Source organism: Carassius carassius, chromosome 30 (genome assembly GCF_963082965.1).
Source record: "Carassius carassius chromosome 30, fCarCar2.1, whole genome shotgun sequence".
In the NCBI taxonomy this organism is placed as follows: Eukaryota; Metazoa; Chordata; class Actinopteri; order Cypriniformes; family Cyprinidae; genus Carassius; species Carassius carassius.
This window is the reverse complement of record NC_081784.1, coordinates 14748096-14768245: the sequence shown is the minus strand read 5'-3', so window position 1 is coordinate 14768245 and position 20150 is coordinate 14748096. Positions and strand designations below refer to the sequence as shown.

The following is a 20150-nucleotide window of genomic DNA, read 5'->3' as shown; positions in this document are numbered from 1 at the left end:
AGGTAGCCGAGCTGCGCCACACCACAGACCTCTCTCTCCGTGCTACCAAGCAGGCCGCATCCGCCATGGGTAGGTCTATGGCGCCTATGGTGGTAACGGAGAGACATCTGTGGGTGAACCTGGCAGACATCGGGAGGGAAGAAAGGGGGTTTCTTCTCGATGCTCCGGTCTCGCCTTCTGAGCTTTTCGGTACCTCCGTCGAGATGGTGGTCGAAAAGTTCAGGGAGGCAAGGGCGCGCTCAGCTGCCTTTAAATCCTTCATTCCACGAAGGTCCAGGTCTGAGCCCGAGCAACAAAGGGGTCCTGGCCCATCTCGATCTGACGATCGAAGACGGGCACAGAAGGCTAGTGTCGCGGCTCGCGCACCTCCCCCGCCTAAGGGCAGGGGCAAGAGGAATCGCGGGTCACGAAGAGGTAAGCAGGGTCTGAGGGATGTGGTTCAGATGAGGCAGCGTTCTCGTCCGGATCGGAGCGATACCTAGTAGTTACTCACTTCCTTTGGATGTTTTTAACTTCTGTTTTTATCCTCCCCTGCCTAATTCCCTTGTAACCACCAGCTCTCCACCTGATTGAGGTTAGGTGGAAAATTTCTCTCATATCAGTCTCCTATGCTGGACCTATGATGTTTTTGGTTGGTCCTATATCCATAGTAACCACCTTACTGATGGTCTGGACCAAAAGGGGGCGCCCCGTGAGCAGGACTCCAGTACAGGAGGGTGGGTGAGTATGTAACCCTTTTTTTATCTGCTTATGGGTATTATATTGCTGGTGGTTATATGTCTACTAACAAACTCTGTGAGTTTCCTTTACAGTGCTCAGTTCCGGCCTCGTGCTCTGGTATTAGGTGGCCAAGATCACAGGCTCTCGGCAGGAGCCTGGCTGATCATCAGAACTGGCACAGCACTGCAGGGAATTTCATGGATGTCCGGCCAGGTCACCCTGAGGGGCCTCCTGGCCGCTTGGCGCATCTGGCGGGATGTCCGGCCAGGTCACCCTGAGGGGCCTCCTGGCCGCTTAGCGACGTCCAATGGGAAGGTGGAGGTGGTAGTTATGGAAGTCTTTCTGTATGTACTGCCTCAGGTGATGCTCCCCTTGCTTGAGGTTTGGAAAATTGGAGCTGGCCTCTCCCGTGCGATCCAGCGCCTCTACGATGCTTCGGAACCTTTAAGTACACACGCTAAGCCTGTGTACTTTCTCAAAACCACATGGTGGTCAGTGTGCACGCAAGTGGTAAGTGTGCACGCAACTTTCTGAAATCCTGTACGGTAGGGGTTACGCGCTCCGCTTCGTTCCCTTTCTTAAGATGATTAGCCCTGGGTTCCTTGGGCTTCATTGAGCTAGTGTGTATTTGTTATACACCTCAAGCATCGCTTCCCGCAACATGAGGGGCTGTTTGGGCAATTCTCGTGGTAGTTTAGCAGCGCTCCCCTTTTTCCAAAAAAGGGTCGCCTATGAGCATGCTACTCTGAGCTTGGAGTCCTCCTCTCATATGAGACTGAATGCTCGGTTTTTCCACCAGAGCGCTCCAGTACTACATACTGTTTTTGAGATGCACGGTGAGAGCAGACATCCTGTTGAGGCAGGGGCTGAGGCTCAGGGAATGGCGCCTTCGCACCGAGGTGATGAAGTAGAGTTGGAGAGGTTGGCCAGACTTGGGTGGATCTGTGTGTGACTCGAGAGAGCATCGCACTATCCCCTCTGGCTTCCTCTGACTCATCCAGCTCCACTGGGGCTGGACGCCATGGTACAGGCGTGGCCGAGGCTTCATCTGTAAATTTCTTCCTCCAATTGCTCTGCTCCCGGGCCATTCCATCTATGAGCTGCTCTATCAGAGTGCCACAAGAGCCCCTCCTTAGAACAGTATTTGTAAATCCATGCTATGGTAAGTGTGCACGTGAAGTCTTTGCACACTTTCTGAAATCCACACTGTGGTAAGTTCGCACGCTAGTACTCTGCGTTCTTTCTAAAATCCTATATGGTGAGGCGCGAAGCCATATAGGATGGTTTGGTAAAGAACATGCTAGGTTCTTAGCCATATCCCTTTAAAAGAATCTTTCATGATTCCAAGCCTTCAGCTCTACCCTGGGCCGGGGCCCTACAGGTAAGTTGGGTATGTAGCTTAGGCCTTTGGCCATAAGGGATAATGTCATTATGACGGGTCCTACTGGCGCATATTTATAGTCGCCGGCCAACACGTTGGCATTTTTCAAAGTATGCTTCAGACACGGGTCACGACGAGGTGTTCCCCAAAGCGACCCCTAGAGGACGCAGTGTCTCGTTCCCTCTCAGGGAACCATGGTTACTTTCGTAACCTGAGACGTTTACTTCTTAGCTAATGGCCAAACTTAAAAGTTGGACATAAAAATGTACAAAAAGTCAAGACGTTTAAATTTACACTGAAGTCAACATTTCTTTTCCACTGATCACTAGGTGTCCAGATACCATGTCCTTGGGTCAACAGCATGTATTTGTAATGTACACAGTGAATGGAGGTCTAATCAGGAAATATTTGACCTCCGGTGTATCTCTCATAATCAGGTTGAATATCACCTGTGAACCTGAGTTTTGTTTCAATCTTTCAGCTTAATTTTCACTTAAAATTTGAATGTTCACCAGATTTGAAAGTACAATAATAAAGCACAAGCTCTGAATCTGCTAGAATTCACACGAGTATTTCACAAGCAGACCTGATTTTGATAAAGTCCCAAAAAAAAATCAATTGACTATACCACAATTCAACAGGATATGCCATTAGAGACACAAATATTTACAGCAAATACTTTCCGGTTTATCCTCAAAATAGTTTATGTTTCACACAGTCAGATAAAATATAGAAAACAAACAGAGCAAGAGGTCAGACTATTCATCTCTTCACTAGACATCTGATTGCAAACTGGAAATGTTCCCTTTCAGACTTTTCACATAATCTGATAATCATAACTGAACCGGTTCTTCTGTCAAGTACTTCAAACCAAATGTAAAACAGCAAAATGACCATTAGTGTTCCATTCTCAGACTTGAATCAACCTTATATTTGATGTAAACTTCACACTGGTGGAGACATCATGTCTGTAGTGGTTTTTAAAAGAGTGAGAGTGAGAAAGATTAAAGAAGAAAGAGATGAGAGACCACAGTCACCACTTTACAGTACAGACTCCACACCATCCTTGTCGTCAAGTGTTTCACGTGAGGAACTGTCTCCTTGGAACTGGTGTGTGACGAGAGGGGAGGTCTCCTCTTCTGCTTTGACATTAGCCACCACCTCCACCTTCACCTCCTCCAGTTCCTGCTCCTCTTGATGCTGCTCCTGTTTTCTTTGTTTCTTCATCTCTTGCTCATTGATGTGGTGAAGAATGCCAGCACCAAGTGCATCTCCCTCCACGTTCACAACAGTGGTGGTGCGGTCTCTGATCACACATCAGACACAGTAAATTAACACAACAGATTACTTCAGGGATAAAACTGTACGCATATATTGTACTGTATGCATGTAAGTTTAATGTTTTTGATTCTGATAAGAAGCTTTTGAAGGCTCTTACGAAAAAATATGTTGCAAAGCTATCAGAATATGTTGGGAGGGTGCATTATATTATAAAGTTTTTTTTTTGTACTTATGTACATATAAAAATATTTATTTTTTTATTTGTTTATTTTATACTATTACATATATATATACCACTGCTCAAAAGTTTGGTTTCAGTAAGATTTTTTAAAGTTTTTTTTATAGAAGTCTCTTACTCACAAAGGCTGCATTTATTTAATCAAAAGTAAAAACAGTAATGTTTTTAAATATTATTACAGTTTACGATATTTTACACTTTTTTTGTTTTGTTTTCTATTTAATATATTTTAAAATATAATTTATTCCCGACAAAGTCGAATATTCAGCAGTCATTACTCCATTACTCTTAAAGTTTCACAGGATCCTCGGTAATCATGATACTTAATATTTTTGTGAAAATCTTATTTTTTCAGGACCCTAAAACCTAAACCATATTTATTGATTGTGAATAAATACATAAAAACATTTAAATAGTTAAAAATACATTAAACAATAATATAATATAAATAAATAAATAATACATATCTCCTGCCCAATAAATTTGACGCTAATTTGGTGACTCAATAACACAACACTAATATTGATATATGAGATTATATGAGATATGCAATTAATCAGTAATATAATTATTTATTGATATTGAATATATTAGGGATGGGAGAAGCTGTCTTACACTATCCAGTCCACAGCCAACATGAGTGACAGGTCATGGGTGGGCAGACCAATGGCCTCCAGAATGATAGCGATGGTGATGATTCCTCCAGCTGGAATACCTGCTGCTCCCACACTGGAGGCGGTGGCTGTCACACTTTGAATAAGCAAATTAGCAATCATTTAGCAGATGCTGTATCCAAAGTGATTAACAGCTCACTTAACAGCACATTGTACGTAAACAGTATAGATACAGGAATGTTCAGGGGACCTATCAATACTCTGCTGATTGAAAAAAGGGCCTCATAGGGATGTACACTCACAGGATTGTGAAGATCTGGCCTGCATTGAGTTCAACGTTGTTGAGCTGGGCAATAAACACAGCCGCAACACATTGGAAAATGGCTGCTCCGTCCATGTTGACAGTGGCTCCAATCGGTAAAATGAAACGACTAATTCGTTTGTCGACACCGTTGTTCTCCTCCACACACTTCATCATGGTGGGCAGTGTTGCTGAGCTGCACAGGCACAAAAAAAAACAGACAGGGTTTGAGTATGTAAAGGCAAAATAAAGACAAACTGACCAGCTTATGACTACAGAAATATATGAAATATAACAAATTACCTGGAGCAGGTAGCAAAGGCAGTGGTAAAAGGTGTGATGAGGCCAGACAGGAAACTGAAGGGGTTTGCACGAGTGAACATAAAGTAGATAAGAGGTAAGATGATGCCACCATGGATGATGTGGCCAAGGATAGAAGCAAAAATATACTTCCCCAAACTAGTGACCAGCAGAACCACATCTTCCATCTCCACAATCTTACTGCCAACCAAGAACATGATGCCAAAAGGCACATACCTGAAGGACAAAACAATATAATATATCATACATGATGTGCATGGTACAATTTAGGTTTTTATAATGAATAAAATGCTAAATGTTAAATATTATATGATAGATTTATGTATGACAGAGGTATGGGACGGAGTGCCACGATAGTCATCAAGGGCACTTCAGCTGGTGATTGTATATATTATATTAATTATATTATATTATATAATCTTATATTATATTTTATATTATTGGATTAGATGTGATTTTTTCAAAGGTCTTTACTTACCACATGATCCAAGACACCAGTACCATGGTGGCTTCATTGAAGGCATTGAAAAAGCGAATGAGCTCCTCTCCTTCTGCCCCAAGCTTTCTCAAAGCAACTCCAAAAACCATAGCAAAGAGAACAAGGCCCAGAATATTCATTCCATCTGCATCTGTTCCATAGGGAACCTGAACATCGCCAGAAATCACTGACTTCAATATTATGATATTGGACAATCAAATATTATGATATTGCCATTCAGCTTATATATATATATATATATATATATATATATATATATATATATATATATATATATATATATATGTTTTCATAGCAGCACACAGTTGGGTCAAAGGTGAACAATGCAACAGCAAACTAAATTAGAAGCTGACATTGTTTTAAGCAACAAAATGTGACATTAATGTGTTCTGATAAATGCTGATTTTGCAAATTGACCTTATATTAACCATTGCTCCCATTCATATATTCCCCGTCACTGAACTTGATATGATTGTGCATGGACAAGTGATTTTCAAAAGACGAAACGTGATGAAGCTTGGCTCTCAGACAGACTTTCGCTCAGCAGTGGAGGCAGTCGGGTGATGAAGATCTGACGGGACTGAGCTATCGTTCAATTGAATCCCACTCTTGTTCTGGGCTTTATTGCACATCCAGGCATGGCTCATCACTTGGCACACAGCACTGGTTGTTCTGTAAGCCCTAATTAAGCAATTATGGACCTCAAGCGTTCTGAGGGATTGTCCACAATATTTGCCCATGCACCAGCAGATATGAGACATTTCGGCTGTGCCAGGATGTAATGAAAACCCAATGATTTATACAAAGACTATTTACATAGAGCCGTACATAGTGTAGTTCAGATACGATCTGTGAACTTTTTAATTTTTTACATATTTAGCACTGAATTTGAAAGGAAACATTGATGGAACAGATTAAAACTGTATTAAATGGATCAACAATTCCTAAGTAACAAATATGCAAGAGGCAGGACATAAACTTTCCAATTCTGTGGAGATCTGCATGCTTGTGGGACTGGATTTAACTGATTGCACTAACATAGTGACAGAAAAACAAATATATTTATCTGAAATAAAAAAATAAATAAAATCCTGAGTCATTCTACAAGCATATTGCTGAGACTAGACTATAATGCAGACACATGAGAGGCACATTGAAAAAGCCCTCTGGGAAAGGCTTGCCATCTCCAGCTGCTTGAGTGCTCAGTGGGACAGGAGCAGCTAAACCGGCTGCGTCAACCCTAGCCCTGTGCAAACAAACAGCAAGCTCATTCAAGGCTGCCAAAGAGCCAAAACCACCCAAGGGGCCCCAATCCAACTTGAGTTTGAATTTTTTTTTTAAGTGCAAAATACTATTTACTAGGTTAAATTGACATTTCAACAAGTGACATGATGTGTGTGTTGACAATTATGTACTTGACAGTTATTTCTTAACATCATTTTTATTAATAATAATATATAAAATCATAATATAATAATAATAATAAATTATTATTAGAAAATAAAGAGATTGTGTACCTTCTGGTAGTTGAGGGTTTCGTTCGTTACATTTCCAACAAGAATGGTCTTGTAATCGGTGACGTACTATAACAGAAGTAAGAGTCAGAGAAGGACAACATCATGAGCTACATGCAGTGCTTATCACAGAGCTATTTTGACTGATTTCAATTCATTCCGGTGTGCAGCTTCATGAACCGTGATGCATTTGATAATTTCTCTGCACTGAGCTAGGTTCTGTCAAGTCTAGTGCCAAAATACTCACAAAAGCAGCATTTAAAGTTAGCCGAAGAGGACTTTGAGACTGGTATACACAGGAACAATGACAAAACCTGTTATTCAGAACCCCTGTGCCTCAAAAACTCCAATTACATGAGCGTGAGCACTCAGTTTAGTTTTTGCCTATCCTTACTACCTCAAAAGTAGAAATGGAAATGTAGGTAAGTTAGGAAAAATTAATAATATATCTTCTTTTAGGCATAGTAAAAAAAACTGCAATACAGATATCATGTTTACATAAAAAAAAAAAATTCTTACACATTAAAAATCAGTGCAGTGGAACGCAAAATAGTATTTGCAAGGAGTGGCTCTAAAGGTTCACTTGCAGTAATGGGTCTTTAACTGAGATTTATTTACAGTGTTTGTACTATCTGATGTTGACTTGCATGTGATAACAAAATACAAATCCATAAAAATATTTCAGTTAGAGATAATGAAACAACCTGGAATAGATCTACAAGTATTAGTGTGGACCAGTCCATTTGTAACTGGCTATTTAAATAATGGCCAGGCATTTCGGTATTAATCCTCCTAATCTGTGTTCTCTTTTAAAGCCTTTCTGGCCTCCATCCAGGTAAATGTCGATGGAAATCGCACTGGATAAAGAAACATTCTCCCACTGGATAAAGCAACATCCCACCTGCACCTAATGACCCTGTTTCTCTTTCTCTGGCCTTTACAAGATCATATATATATATATATTTTTATATATATATATTTTTTACAAATTGATAACTGCTTGGTTTGTGTCAATGGGGTCGTCCACATGCTCTGGTCTAGGCACAGAGATGTTATCTCCCATCCCGCCCAATGAACCTCTTGTCCTCTCTTTGAGCAGAGTGTGCTCAGTATTGAGCAGTTGCCCATGTGGTACAACCCAGTCAACCAAGCCAGGTTACCACGGACCAAGGAATGGAATCAGCTCGCTATGGTAACTGCCTGGTTGCTTAGTGGTGAGAGAGGATGAGAGGTATTTATTGAGCAGGGACAAAAATGGTTCCTCTGTTTTGTGACTCTCTCAATTAGAGATGAAGGAGCTGTTAACATGGTGAAATTATCCACTAATATTAATTCTGTACATAACTGTTTGTGTGAGTATGTGTGTGTTTTAGTGACAGCTGGAAGAAAAAAACATTCACTTACTGAGCGGAAAGCTGCAGCCACCAGGTTGGATGGAAACAGGTTTCTGAAAAGGAAAAACAAGCAAGAAAGATAAACCAGTGATGCAGATGTGTAAAAATGGGCTCTTATCATCACAGATAGACACCACTGATGTTCCTTTGCTAAATTCCCACCAGTTTGCAGCACGATTGACCTGTAAAGGAAGTTTTGCACTGATCTGTACATATCAATATCTGTATCTGCAAATCCATTTACCAAATCATTCACATAAGCTACAGAACAGATTATTTTTAAACTAAACTGAGTTCAGTCCTTGTTCGTCATATGACCTGCGTTAAAAAGAGGGTTAATCTAGTAACCCTGTGAACTATGACGCAAAGAGAAATGTATTTTCTCCAGGTTCATGCAAGCCTATTGTACAGTTGTTGTTCTTTTAGTCTATTACATAATCGCATAGCAGATTTATACTCCAACAAGAAAAACAATCAAAAAACTATATTTTTTGTTATATAATTTCTATGTGTAAATTACAGATTAGTGAAAAAGCAGGATAGTGATTTTAAATTGATAGTAAACATGTTTGCTGTAATTTGCTAAAACAAATCTTTAAAAGTTATCAAACTGTCTAAATAAGGGGGTAAAACTAGCCACCATCAGATAAGTAACTCAGAAGCAGCCATAGCCATATTTCTGTCCTACAGCAGCGACTGGGCTGTTATGAGATATCATGGCTTCTAACTTGTATGATACAATGTGTAGGATAACTAAAAATAGTATGATAATTAGTGATCAAAATCCATCAGAACAGTTATAAAATGTTACACTATACCTTAATGTTAAACAAGGACTGTTAGAGGACCACTTCCATTTGTTGATGGATTTTTATGTTTACATAAATATATACCGTATGTTAAAACATGCACTAAAAAAATGGTATCCTAAAAATGGCAACATATAAATTAATTGGTTTTACTCAAGTCAAAAATATTATTTAATATCACCGAATCAACATAAATACATACATTTATACCATCCAAACCCACATAAAGTGGGTTAAATCATGCAGAAATATCTCTTTAAAATAACAATTGTAGGTTTCCATTTTTGGCATGATCAAGTACAAGGATACCAGGCAAAAAAAAAAAAAAAATTCAGAATGATCTTGTGATATTAACTGATCAGTAAGTTTAAAAGCTTATCAATCATATTTGCCCCACTTTTGCTTAACTAAAAGCATTTTTCCATCTGTTTCTATCTGGCAATAATTAAATAAACATCCATAAGTGATTTAAATACCTAAAAAAAAGAAGATGTAAAGCATAAACTGTCAAATGATCTGCATGTCTTCTGCATTCGTGAGTGTTGTACATACAGCACACCGTTAATCATGCCAGGAACTTGCAAGCGGTGATTAAGTGCTGCTTCGTGGACTGCTTATTTCTCACGTTGAATGATAGGCTTTTGCTATTAACAATTATTGCTAGATATTATTATTAGTATTATTTGCATTCATTTCCATATTGCTAGATATTATTATTATTATTATTATTTGCATTCATTTCCATAACGAAATGATACCTTGCAAGATCTAAAAACGAATCCGCTGTCTCTTTGTTGGAGCTCACACCTTCCAGCCCTAAGTTGTTGGTGTTCAGCGCTCCTGCTCCCACGCCGGGTTTGATGATGAAGGCGAGAGCTACCCCGATGGATGAAGCGATCAGAGTGGTCACCAGAAAGTAAGACACGGCGATCCCTCCGAGCTTCCCCAGCGAGCGCGTGTCCAGACTCGCAGCGCCAGAAATCAAACTGCAAACCACTAAAGGAAGGATGATCATCTTGAGCATCCTCAGCAGCATCTCTCCGGGGAAGGCGAAGTAAGTCATCTGCGCTCGGGTAAGGTTCATGTTACGGACCATCATCCCGAGCCCGACGCCCACCAGAACCCCGGAAACCGTGAATATCACTAGGAGATTTCTTTTGAAGAAGACCATGAACCGGTCTTTAAAGCTATTCTTTTCTGATTTTAATGAGACTGCTGGTAACGGGTTTTTGTGCCCGGCGTGTCCATTGATTTCGCTCTTCTTTTCCTCCATGATTTTCCCTACACGCTCAGTCTTTCCACACGTTTAAAAGAGGTACCAGGATTTTCTCATCAGCAGCGTGCGCGCTTGGAATGCAGCGGACTGGAGAGCGCGTGGAAAAACCTGCCGGCACTTACAGACGTACTGACGAGGGGTCTTTTTCAAAGAGCATGCGCACTCATGGACCACTATGAAATGATGCAACAAGGCAAAGGGTGGCTGATATCGTGCATATTATTATTATTATTATCATCGTTATCATTATAATTTGTATTATTATTGGGTGATTTAATAGGCCTATGCGTACCTTTTCTATTTTGTGTTAATAATTTAACTGTGCCATCGCAAGTCTCAAATCAATCTATCTATCTATCTATCTATCTATCTATCTATCTATCTATCTATCTATCTATCTATCTATCTATCTATCTATCTATCTATCTATCTATCTATCTATCTATCTATCTATCTATCTATACAGAATTAAGACAAAACATCTAGTTTATTCCCATTTTTATTTTTTAATATTTGCTAATATAGGTATATTTAGAAACACAAGACAGGGAACAGGTCAAAACGAAACATTTATAAAGTAACATAATTTACTATTTCTGTTCATGTTTTAAGAATAATGACTAAGCTATATAGTAATATTTAAATATTTATATCCTATTAAAATACATTTACATTCTATTGTTTGTATTTATATTTCTATATATTCTATTTATCGTTATACCTAAAATAATATATTATTAAAATAATATCTTTTCATTGTTAAAGACACATTGTTTAGACATATATATTTATGAAAGACACAAAAGGCATCTTTTCTTTGAATGATCCCGTTATTGTTGTTTGATCTTTCTAGAGCAATTTTAGATTTCTTTATTTGTGCAGTTTTTCAGCATTTGCAACATGTTCTGTGAGGGTTGTCATTTCTGCATTTTGTATTGGTATTCAATGGTACAACTAATAATTTTAGAATCCCACCTACAGTTTCCCCCAAGCTAAATAACCTAAGCTGTGAAACTCTCAGTTCTTAGCTGTCTGTTGCTTTCCCCTGAACCTCAACTATTCTGTTCCAAAAATAACATTTCACAGCTGCCAAACCAGGAGCAGGAAGCTGACTGTGCTCTCAGTTGTTACTATAATACACCGAACCCCACTGTGGCTTGGACAAAACAAGACTGTGAAGATTGTAGGCCCCAAATAGTTCCAAAAAGTCTTCTAGTACACTGAAAAGAATATTAGGAAGGAGTTTGTGTTAAAGGTATAATACTGCTAAAAGTATTTTAAAAGTAACCCTATGATATAGAGGGTAAACAAATGTCTGACCTTATGGAAAATCACATCCTGCAGCTGTTGTCATGCCTAAGAAAGACGAGCTTCTCTCCATAGTTACAAATCTGATTTCTGTGCCAGATTTACCTTACATTTATTTGCTGGTTTACTTTGTAGAACAATTGGTTTGAATCTGACTTCCATTACAAAATATGGCTTCCATATATGTAATTAGGGATTTTAAAATAAACCAGCTTCTATACTTCATGTTTACTCGTTAATGTTCACTCAGTGATCTAAACATTATAAGCAACATGTATAGTCTACTGTGCTTTTTTGTTGTTGTCTTTGTTGTGTTAAAGACCACAAGTGATCAGACAGGCAGCTTATAAAAAACGGAGAGAAAATCAGAACTTAACTGCTTAAGCCTGTAATAATATTCTCCAACCACCAGATGTCAATCTTTTGTCTTGTAAAGTAATTTCTCTGTTTGAGAAAAATACCGGGTGTGATTATAACCTCGAGCACTACTGATCATTGCTTATTCGACATAAGTACAAAATCTTGTAATATTATGGCGATGCACTGCAAAAGATGCGTTATTTTTGTTTTTGTTTAGCCTTTTATAATTAATGATAATGGTGATGATTTTGTGCTTTGTTATTGTGATTTATGAAGTTACTTTTCTCAATGAGAATTATGACAACATTCCACTTACATTATACACTTTATATTGTCATAAATATTGTTATTTTTAAGAGTCCTTCAATCTAATAGGTAGGTTATGGTTAGCAGATAAATGACCTGTCTGTCAGGACAGCAGGGTTTACCCTGAACACCTGAAATAATGTCAGACTCCAAGATTAATGACTGTTTTCAGTATTCCATCAGACCACGCACCATCAGCTGTGTCTCACACACACACACACACACACACACACGTTTGTTTTTGTGAAAAGTGGGGACATCCCATAGGCGTAATGGTTTTTATACTGTACAAACTGTATATTCCATGGCCCTACACCAACCCTACACCTAACCCTAACTCTCACAGGAAACTTTGTGCATTTTTACTTTCTCAAAAAAAAAAAACCTCATTCTGTATGGTTTATAAGCGTTTTGAAAAATCGATACATGGGTTATGTCCCAATAAGTCACCCTCTCCTAGTAATACCTGTGTCATACCCATGTCATTAAAAATGCAAATCACAAATTTGTGTCCTGATATGTCTCAAAACATGCCATCCTTTTTTAGTTAATGCCTATTTTCCGCAATGGCAGGCTTTTTTGAACACTCCATTTCCTGTTATGCAGTAGAGATTGAACTTGCAACAAAAAAGACTGAGCCAAGCTGTCTGTGTGGGCATCTTGCCAGAGCAAGCTGCCTTTTCTCTTCCGCCACTTGAAGAATTCAAATCTGGCAATCTGAAATTTACCATTGATACTCAAGTAACTATTGCCGCGACCCATTACAAAATTTTGCCTATAAAGATTATATTTTTAAAATATGTAGGCCTAGGTTATAATTTGTCAGTGTGAGATGATTTTTAGACTGATTTTTGAGCTCACATATTGCTCCGTAACTATCTTATTGTGCTAAAACACCACGTTACTAATCTGTTAGGTTCTTTAAAAATAACATGTCGATGCCTATTCTGCAGTTGGCTGATTCTACCAGAGGGGGCGGGGCATATGAGCTGGGATTCCACCTAGACGCACAGAACTACCTATCATTCAAATCCAATGTCTTGCAACTGCGACTACGAGGAGAGTCACCGAGGGCAACCTGCCTACTACTTTTGGGGACACTTTGAAATGTGACTCTCACATGTGCAACTGTTTACTTTTTTCCTCAGGCTGATGAGGCACGGGGCGCTCAAAAAGTGCCATGTAAATTCATGTCGACTAGCAAGACTTGCAGAATGCACTGATACAATGTAAACGCATTAGAAAATAAATCCGCTGAGCTCTCAGTGATTTACATTCAATTAACCGGATCGTACAAGTCTGTCTTCAGAAGGGTGAGTTGACGTTCCTACTGAATTATCAACATAAAGTCCTGTGTTTTGACAGGTCAGTCTTGATGTGGGTAGTTCCTGCAAAGCGTGCTGACGTGCATGTACCCTACTGACCCCAGCAGCAGTAACCTGTTTGCATGCCTACAGTATGTCCGTCTACAAACTTGGAATATCTTTAAACACAGTCGGCCAGTAGAAGTCCACCACTGGCGTCTTCTGGATGCAAAATAGTTATTATTGATTTAAATGAGGAAAGCCACATGACATACTTATGATTGGTGCGTGTTGATAGTTTACTGTAATCGACCCGAATAAACAATTCATGTAGGCCTCTGCATTTATTTATTTATTGGTTTGGTGTTATTATGTAACTGGCCGACAGACTGCAGTGATCTCCCGTGTCGCGTACAGCATTTGATGTTTTTGTACAGTAGCTACGCTAGATTAGTTGCCTAATCACTAAACGGCTGAAGAGTTTTATTTATTTTTGTTTATCAGTGGCTTTCTGTTTTTTCTTCTTCTTCCGATAAATAGTTCTGATTATAAAAATATTTTTTCAGAAGGGTTTTAAACAACTTTTCAGTTACCTAAAAAAATAGCAAATTAGGGTTCATTCATATTTCTGAAGTTTAAGCGAAATTCAGAAAAACTTTAGTCCAAGCAGGCTTGTTGTTCAGTGCAGCGAATACACGTGACCATGCACCTCAAACGATAACGACCAGAAAATGCCTTAATGAAAGAGTTTTAAAATTGCAATGAAATGGAAGCAGTGATTTTAAAACAGAATTTCTTCTATATTGTGACTGAGATCCGAGTGTAACGGATTATCGAAATAAATAAATAAATAAAAAATTAGGGCGGGGACTTGGTTTAGTTTACTGATTGCTGAATGGATTTTGACAAGTGGGCGGGGTTTAAGTGGACTTAATGATTGGAGAAGTCATGAATACTGAATACAGTCATTGTTGACCAATTAAAACACTCTCCAGCCAACCTGTTATGTTCTAAAAATATGTATTTTGTAAAAATTTAAAGTTTAGTTTTTACCCAGTATGTTACTCTAAAGAATGTAATATGACAAAACAATACATTTTGTTTGTCGCTCTTTCCTATACAATGGCAATGGATCGTTTTTTAACTTTAAAAGGATGCAAAAGTGACTTTAGTTGTTGAATACAATTGTCACTCCCATAAATAACCAAACTCTGTGTTTACAGAGTGGGATTAAGCACTCAGAAGAAAATGTTACAACTGTATTTAGCTGCAGCGTGTAGCCTGCATGGATAATGACAGTGTCTTGCAAGGATATGACATTCACCAGTTAGGAGCAAGTCTTTCTGACTGTTAGTATGTTTTGTATTTCTTTAATGTGTGCTTAGGCCCAGCCTGTGTCTTTAACAGACTTCTCGTGGAAGACTTAAATCCATATCATGATCATAGTTAAATTTTCTGCCAGTCTGTAATGTTGTTAATGTGCTTTAAATGATGAGTCCAGTGTTAGTGAATTGCTTAAATGCAGTTTCATTGAATTCTGAGTAAATGAGCTGCCAGTGCCTGGGGCAGTGACCTACTTTTCATTATAATGTGCAGGGAGCATATTCACTGTATTGAACTCTGAAGCGTCAAGCATGCTGACGACCTAGGGATTTTGAATGATAAACCTCTAGAGAGATGTGCCAAACCTCACCTTAAGAACTTTATAACCTGTGGCCTGCATCTTCTTGTGCTGCTATGATATGTTATAAGCTGTCAATGTCACCACAGTTTGATCAGGACTATACGGGTCATTTCTCGATTCATTTGTTATACTGCAGTTGGTCCAGGTATTTTTCATGTGATATAGAACCAAGCAAAAATGACATGGTTGCTTCAACAAGTGTTTTGTTTTTGCTTTTGTTAACAGTATTGCATAGGTTAAGGGTAGGGTTTAGTATAGTTAGCATGTTATTTTCAAATGTGATAGGGAATTAGCATTTTAGCACCACTCACTGGATATTGCATTTCCGAACTGGCATGACACATACAGTACAACAACCAATGTAATAAAACATTACGCCAGATTCATTTTTCTAGTACCATTATAATAAAGTGCTGATATTGAGTCAGTGTTCTTGAATATTTACTCTCAAATGATCTTCAGTAGCAGTGGCAGTGAAGGCCCCAGCAGGTCGGGGAGCTTTGTAGAGATCGGGTGTCTCTGGAACAGCAGCAATGAGTTAGCTGGCTGTCTCTCTGACACACACACACATAGAGAGCGAGGCCTCTCTCCCACAGCCAGTTGTACTGCAGCATTAATATTTCATACACCCACCTTTAAAGAAGAACGAACCGGAGAGGGGCGTCGGAAAAGCATAGCTCAGAGGGGATTCTGCATGGCTCAACAAAACATACTATGCGTCTGCACACACACCATGACAATGCATGAGCTTGACATGCTCTCCAATCCTAAATTAATTCTCCACTTTATATATGCTCAAATTTGACTGTTTTGCCCTTGTGGATTTAATGTGGCACAAAGCCATCCAGCCTGACATAGAAATATTGAATATTTCTGTGATTTTTGTTTTTTTTAGACTTTCAATAGATATGTTGCGAATTAATTTTCTGGTCAGAATGGTTTTTGGATGTAGTTTATGTACATTGTTTGCTGATTACAGTACGGTAAATACTTGCAGTCGATTAATATTTAACATAATTACTTTTTTATATATATAGTTTTATTGATCCAGGACCTTTTGAATTTTGACACATTTTTACTTCCACTTATCTATACTGGGCTAGTTGAAATACTCATGCTTTTTTCTACATTTTACTTCCCTTTACAAATTTACCATAGTTGTTCAGTTGTTTAACTGGCATTTGTGATAATTATTAGAGCCTGGTTATCTAAACGTTGAAAACAAATGCTGTAGTTGCAATAAAAATACATCAAACTTCCTCATTCACAATACAAGATTATTGACTATGAATCTAGTGTTACAACAGTTGGTGTTATTACACTAAATTGCACTTTTATTTATTTTGTCACTGTGGTTCAGAATGTTGACATTGTTTATTTAATTTTTAAAGTGTAAAATTCTTATAATATAAAGTTCAGTGCAGTGGTTCACACAAGTAATCTGCTTTATGTTATTCAGTCATATAATTCAGTTTTAGCAGCCACATTTATTGGTTCCCACATAAGAACACGGATTCCATCAGATATTATTCAACTCCATAAAATCACTTGTAAAAAATGCAGGGAAACCCCTGATAAAGAATCTTAGTGTCTCTTGCTCTGTTTCTCTGTCTGTTTATGCATATTTTCAATGCAGCCTTTCTTCCTCCCTCTAGCATGAGAAACATTTGTGCAGCATACACAAGTTGTTCATGAGAAGGATTTTCCCTCTCTTCTTGTATAAAATATTCTTGGTTGTCATGAGATGTATGAATATTGGGGGTGTAAAATGGCAAATCAATAAACATTTCTGAATACATACATTACGACATTGTCTGTAGGCACCTCTTTAATTTGAACAGAGATGGTTTGTACATTTGTCAGTGTTTTGTATTAAATGCTTGGAATCATAATAAGCTCATTTAGAATGTAGAGAACTGAGATTGTTCTATATTCTTTTTTTCTGTTAAGGATAAATACATAAATATAGCTGTAATCAGAAATATTTGATAACTGAATATTATTGTGGGATAGTATGTTTTCTCCCTGAGGCTTGCTTTGATACGCTCCTGTGTGTATTGCAGAAAACAGGGGAATTCTGATGACTAAGCACTGAAGCACACATCTTCTTCTGGACACACAAGATCTCTCTGACCTGCAGTGAAAACGACTTAAAGGGACAGCGCACCCTGAAATGGACATTTTGCCTTCATTTACTTACCCTCGTGCCATTCTTTATTTCTTCTTTGAACTCTAAAACAATTACAATGAATGGTGGCTGTTGCTTTTGAAAAGAGGACAAATTAAAGCGGTCCATTAAATGAGTCCTTATGACTTGTGAAAAAAAATAAATTCATATTAATAGTTTGATTTCTGTGAACTGGATTTTAAAATTATTGAAAAACAAACCATTCCTTTAAAATGCAATGGATGAATTAAATTGATCAAAAGTCGCAGTAAAAACATTTATAATGTTACTGTTCAGTCATGAAAATATGTATTACAGTTTCCACAAAAATATTAAACTATTTTTAGTATTGATAATACTGATACTAATTGATCAGCATATTAAAATGATTTCTGAAGGTTCATGTGTTACTGAATACAGGAATAATGGCTGCTGAAAATTCAGTTTTGCCATCATAGGAATAAATAATATTTGAAAACGTATGACTAGAGAACAGTTATTTTAAATAGTATATTTTTAAAATGTATTTTAATTCTCTTAAAATGTATTTCACAATCACTATTATTACGTTATGTTCAATCAAATAAATGAAGCCTTGGTGAGTATAACTTTCAGAAAAAAATCTTAAGTGACCCCAAACTTTTGAACTATATATAGAATATAGTCAAAGACTTTGAAATAGTGCACAATTCTTTTATTTATTTATTTTTTCAAGCTTGAAAGTTCCTGCATTTGTTGCACTTAAAGGAACAGCAATACATTCTTATCCTTAAGTGTGAGTAAATGATGACAGAGTTTTCATTTTAAATACATGTTACTAAGTACATATTAAAGGGACACTATCATGAAGGATAAATTTAATTCAAGATTTTGCATGCCAGAGATTAATAATTGGAAACCATTCTTACGATAATGTTTATTAATTTATTATCATTGGTTAATTTCATTATGCAAAGAAAATATTAAAGCCCTGCATCCTGCTTGATCTCTTTGTATGTCAGAGACATGGTGTTGTTGTTGCTTTTCAAATAATCTCTTCTCTAGTCTGATTGTGCTGTTAATTGTTGGTATTATTGAATAATAGATGAGGAAAATCTGGGGGGGTGTCTGTCTCAGGGATCTTATCAGACAGGCAGCAGGACACTGAGGACAGTATGCAAGATCAAACCCCAACCTCTCACACAAGAAGTTACAAACCTCAGCTTACTGTATGTCTTAATGTGCAGCTTTAGTTGCAAATTATACCATGTTTTCACAAGGTGTGATTACTTTGCACACTTGGTACCTTCTCAGAGTTTTTAAATAATAAACCTCTTGTAATTTCACAGTCGCTCTGGTGCCTGTGGTCCTGCTTGTGTTTAAACCAGCGGGGTAATTAACATCTGATTAACTGCTGTGGGCTCATTGCACAGTGTGCACCATGTGCTAACATCTGAGCACCATGTTGTAGTCAAAGAGACAGAACCGATGCTGGTTTGGTGCCCAGTGTCATAAATGTATGCCAGGCCTGCACAACAGAGGCTTTAGTGAGGCTCTGAGCTGCAGAAATAAAGGGGACATTCTCACATGCCTCCTCATTATGTCTGTGGAGTGGAGCAAATTTATTATATTATAAAACGGTCTATTATCACACCGCATTGAGACAATTTCTCTTCTCCCATCGCCAGAAGCTGTAAAATAACTATCTTGTACAAAAAAGCCTCTTAGTTGACATTGAAACAATTAATCTGACGTGTTGAAGCAAGTTCACTCTTATAAGCAGTGGTCTTTCGAAACTTCTGATGACTTGACAATTAAGGGTCTTATACACTAAGCTTCTTGAACAGGTAGTCTTCCAAGTATTTGGTCTCTAATAATTGTGAAAAAATGAAAATATGATTCACTAATGTAAGACACTAATCCCCTTTCTTCTGTTTGCCTTTTATTTTCTTTATCTTTCTGTCTTTAAAACTGCTTTGGAACAAAGAGTATTGTACAAATTAAATTAAACTTAAAAAATAAATTAAATTGAATTTAATTATTGTTTTGAAGAAAAAAATAATACAAGTCAAAAGGGGAAATTTAATTTAAATCCAATTAAAAGTTTTTTTTAAATTCTATTAAGTTACAATTAAAGTTTAGCAAAATGTTTTAGTGTTACACCCTCACAAAACACTTTTTATGTCTTAAGTAAATGTAAAATGTTATATTTAAGTATATGCCTTTGCAATGTAAGCATCATAGCAAAGTATATAAATACACTGACATGGCATTTTTTTATATACCATGCATATACACTCTTACAGTATGTATATCAACCTTGAGTCCCGTGGCCTGAAAATAGTTGAAGCCCACTGATAACAATGAAGGTTATGCAAGGAATATATTTTTATATTTGTATTATTAGAGAGAGGCAGGACATTCAGACACCTTCACCGTCTCATCAAACAGAAGCTGGATATCTAATGAGACTTGTTCACCTGGGCGTGTGGTGTGTCAGGGTCAAAATCATGGCTGAGTGTGAGTAAAGGCTGTGGGCACTGTGTGCCATATGAGATTCACTCCCTCCTGCTCGTGGAGACTGGAAAGGTAGTCATCGTTGTGACCTGGTGTTTGACAGGCACTGCTCCTCCCTCTTTTCAGCTGGCTGTTGGGAAACTGAGCACCTTAAAGCTCTGTTAGAAGACACATCGT

The 20150-nt window shown here is 37.8% G+C and overlaps 2 protein-coding genes across 2 annotated transcripts in view; one reads left to right on the top strand and one right to left on the bottom strand.

Annotated features, from left to right (window-relative positions):
* Positions 1-2665: 2665 nt before the first annotated feature.
* Positions 2666-10471, bottom strand: LOC132110706 (neutral amino acid transporter A-like). The gene is made up of 8 exons (XM_059517543.1): positions 9831-10471; positions 8274-8316; positions 6873-6938; positions 5335-5501; positions 4839-5072; positions 4537-4731; positions 4236-4370; positions 2666-3407 (listed from the first exon to the last, which is right to left on the bottom strand). The coding sequence occupies exons 1-8, from the start codon at positions 10343-10345 to the stop codon at positions 3143-3145; spliced, it is 1620 nt and encodes a 539-aa protein (XP_059373526.1). The 5' UTR covers positions 10346-10471; the 3' UTR covers positions 2666-3142.
* A 2848-nt stretch (positions 10472-13319) lies between these two features.
* LOC132110705 (SERTA domain-containing protein 2-like) overlaps positions 13320-20150 on the top strand; it is a 36874-nt gene continuing 30043 nt past the window's right edge. The window contains exon 1 of the mRNA XM_059517542.1: positions 13320-13635. The gene's annotated coding sequence lies outside the window, so the exon portion shown is untranslated. The remainder of the gene's footprint in view (positions 13636-20150) is intronic.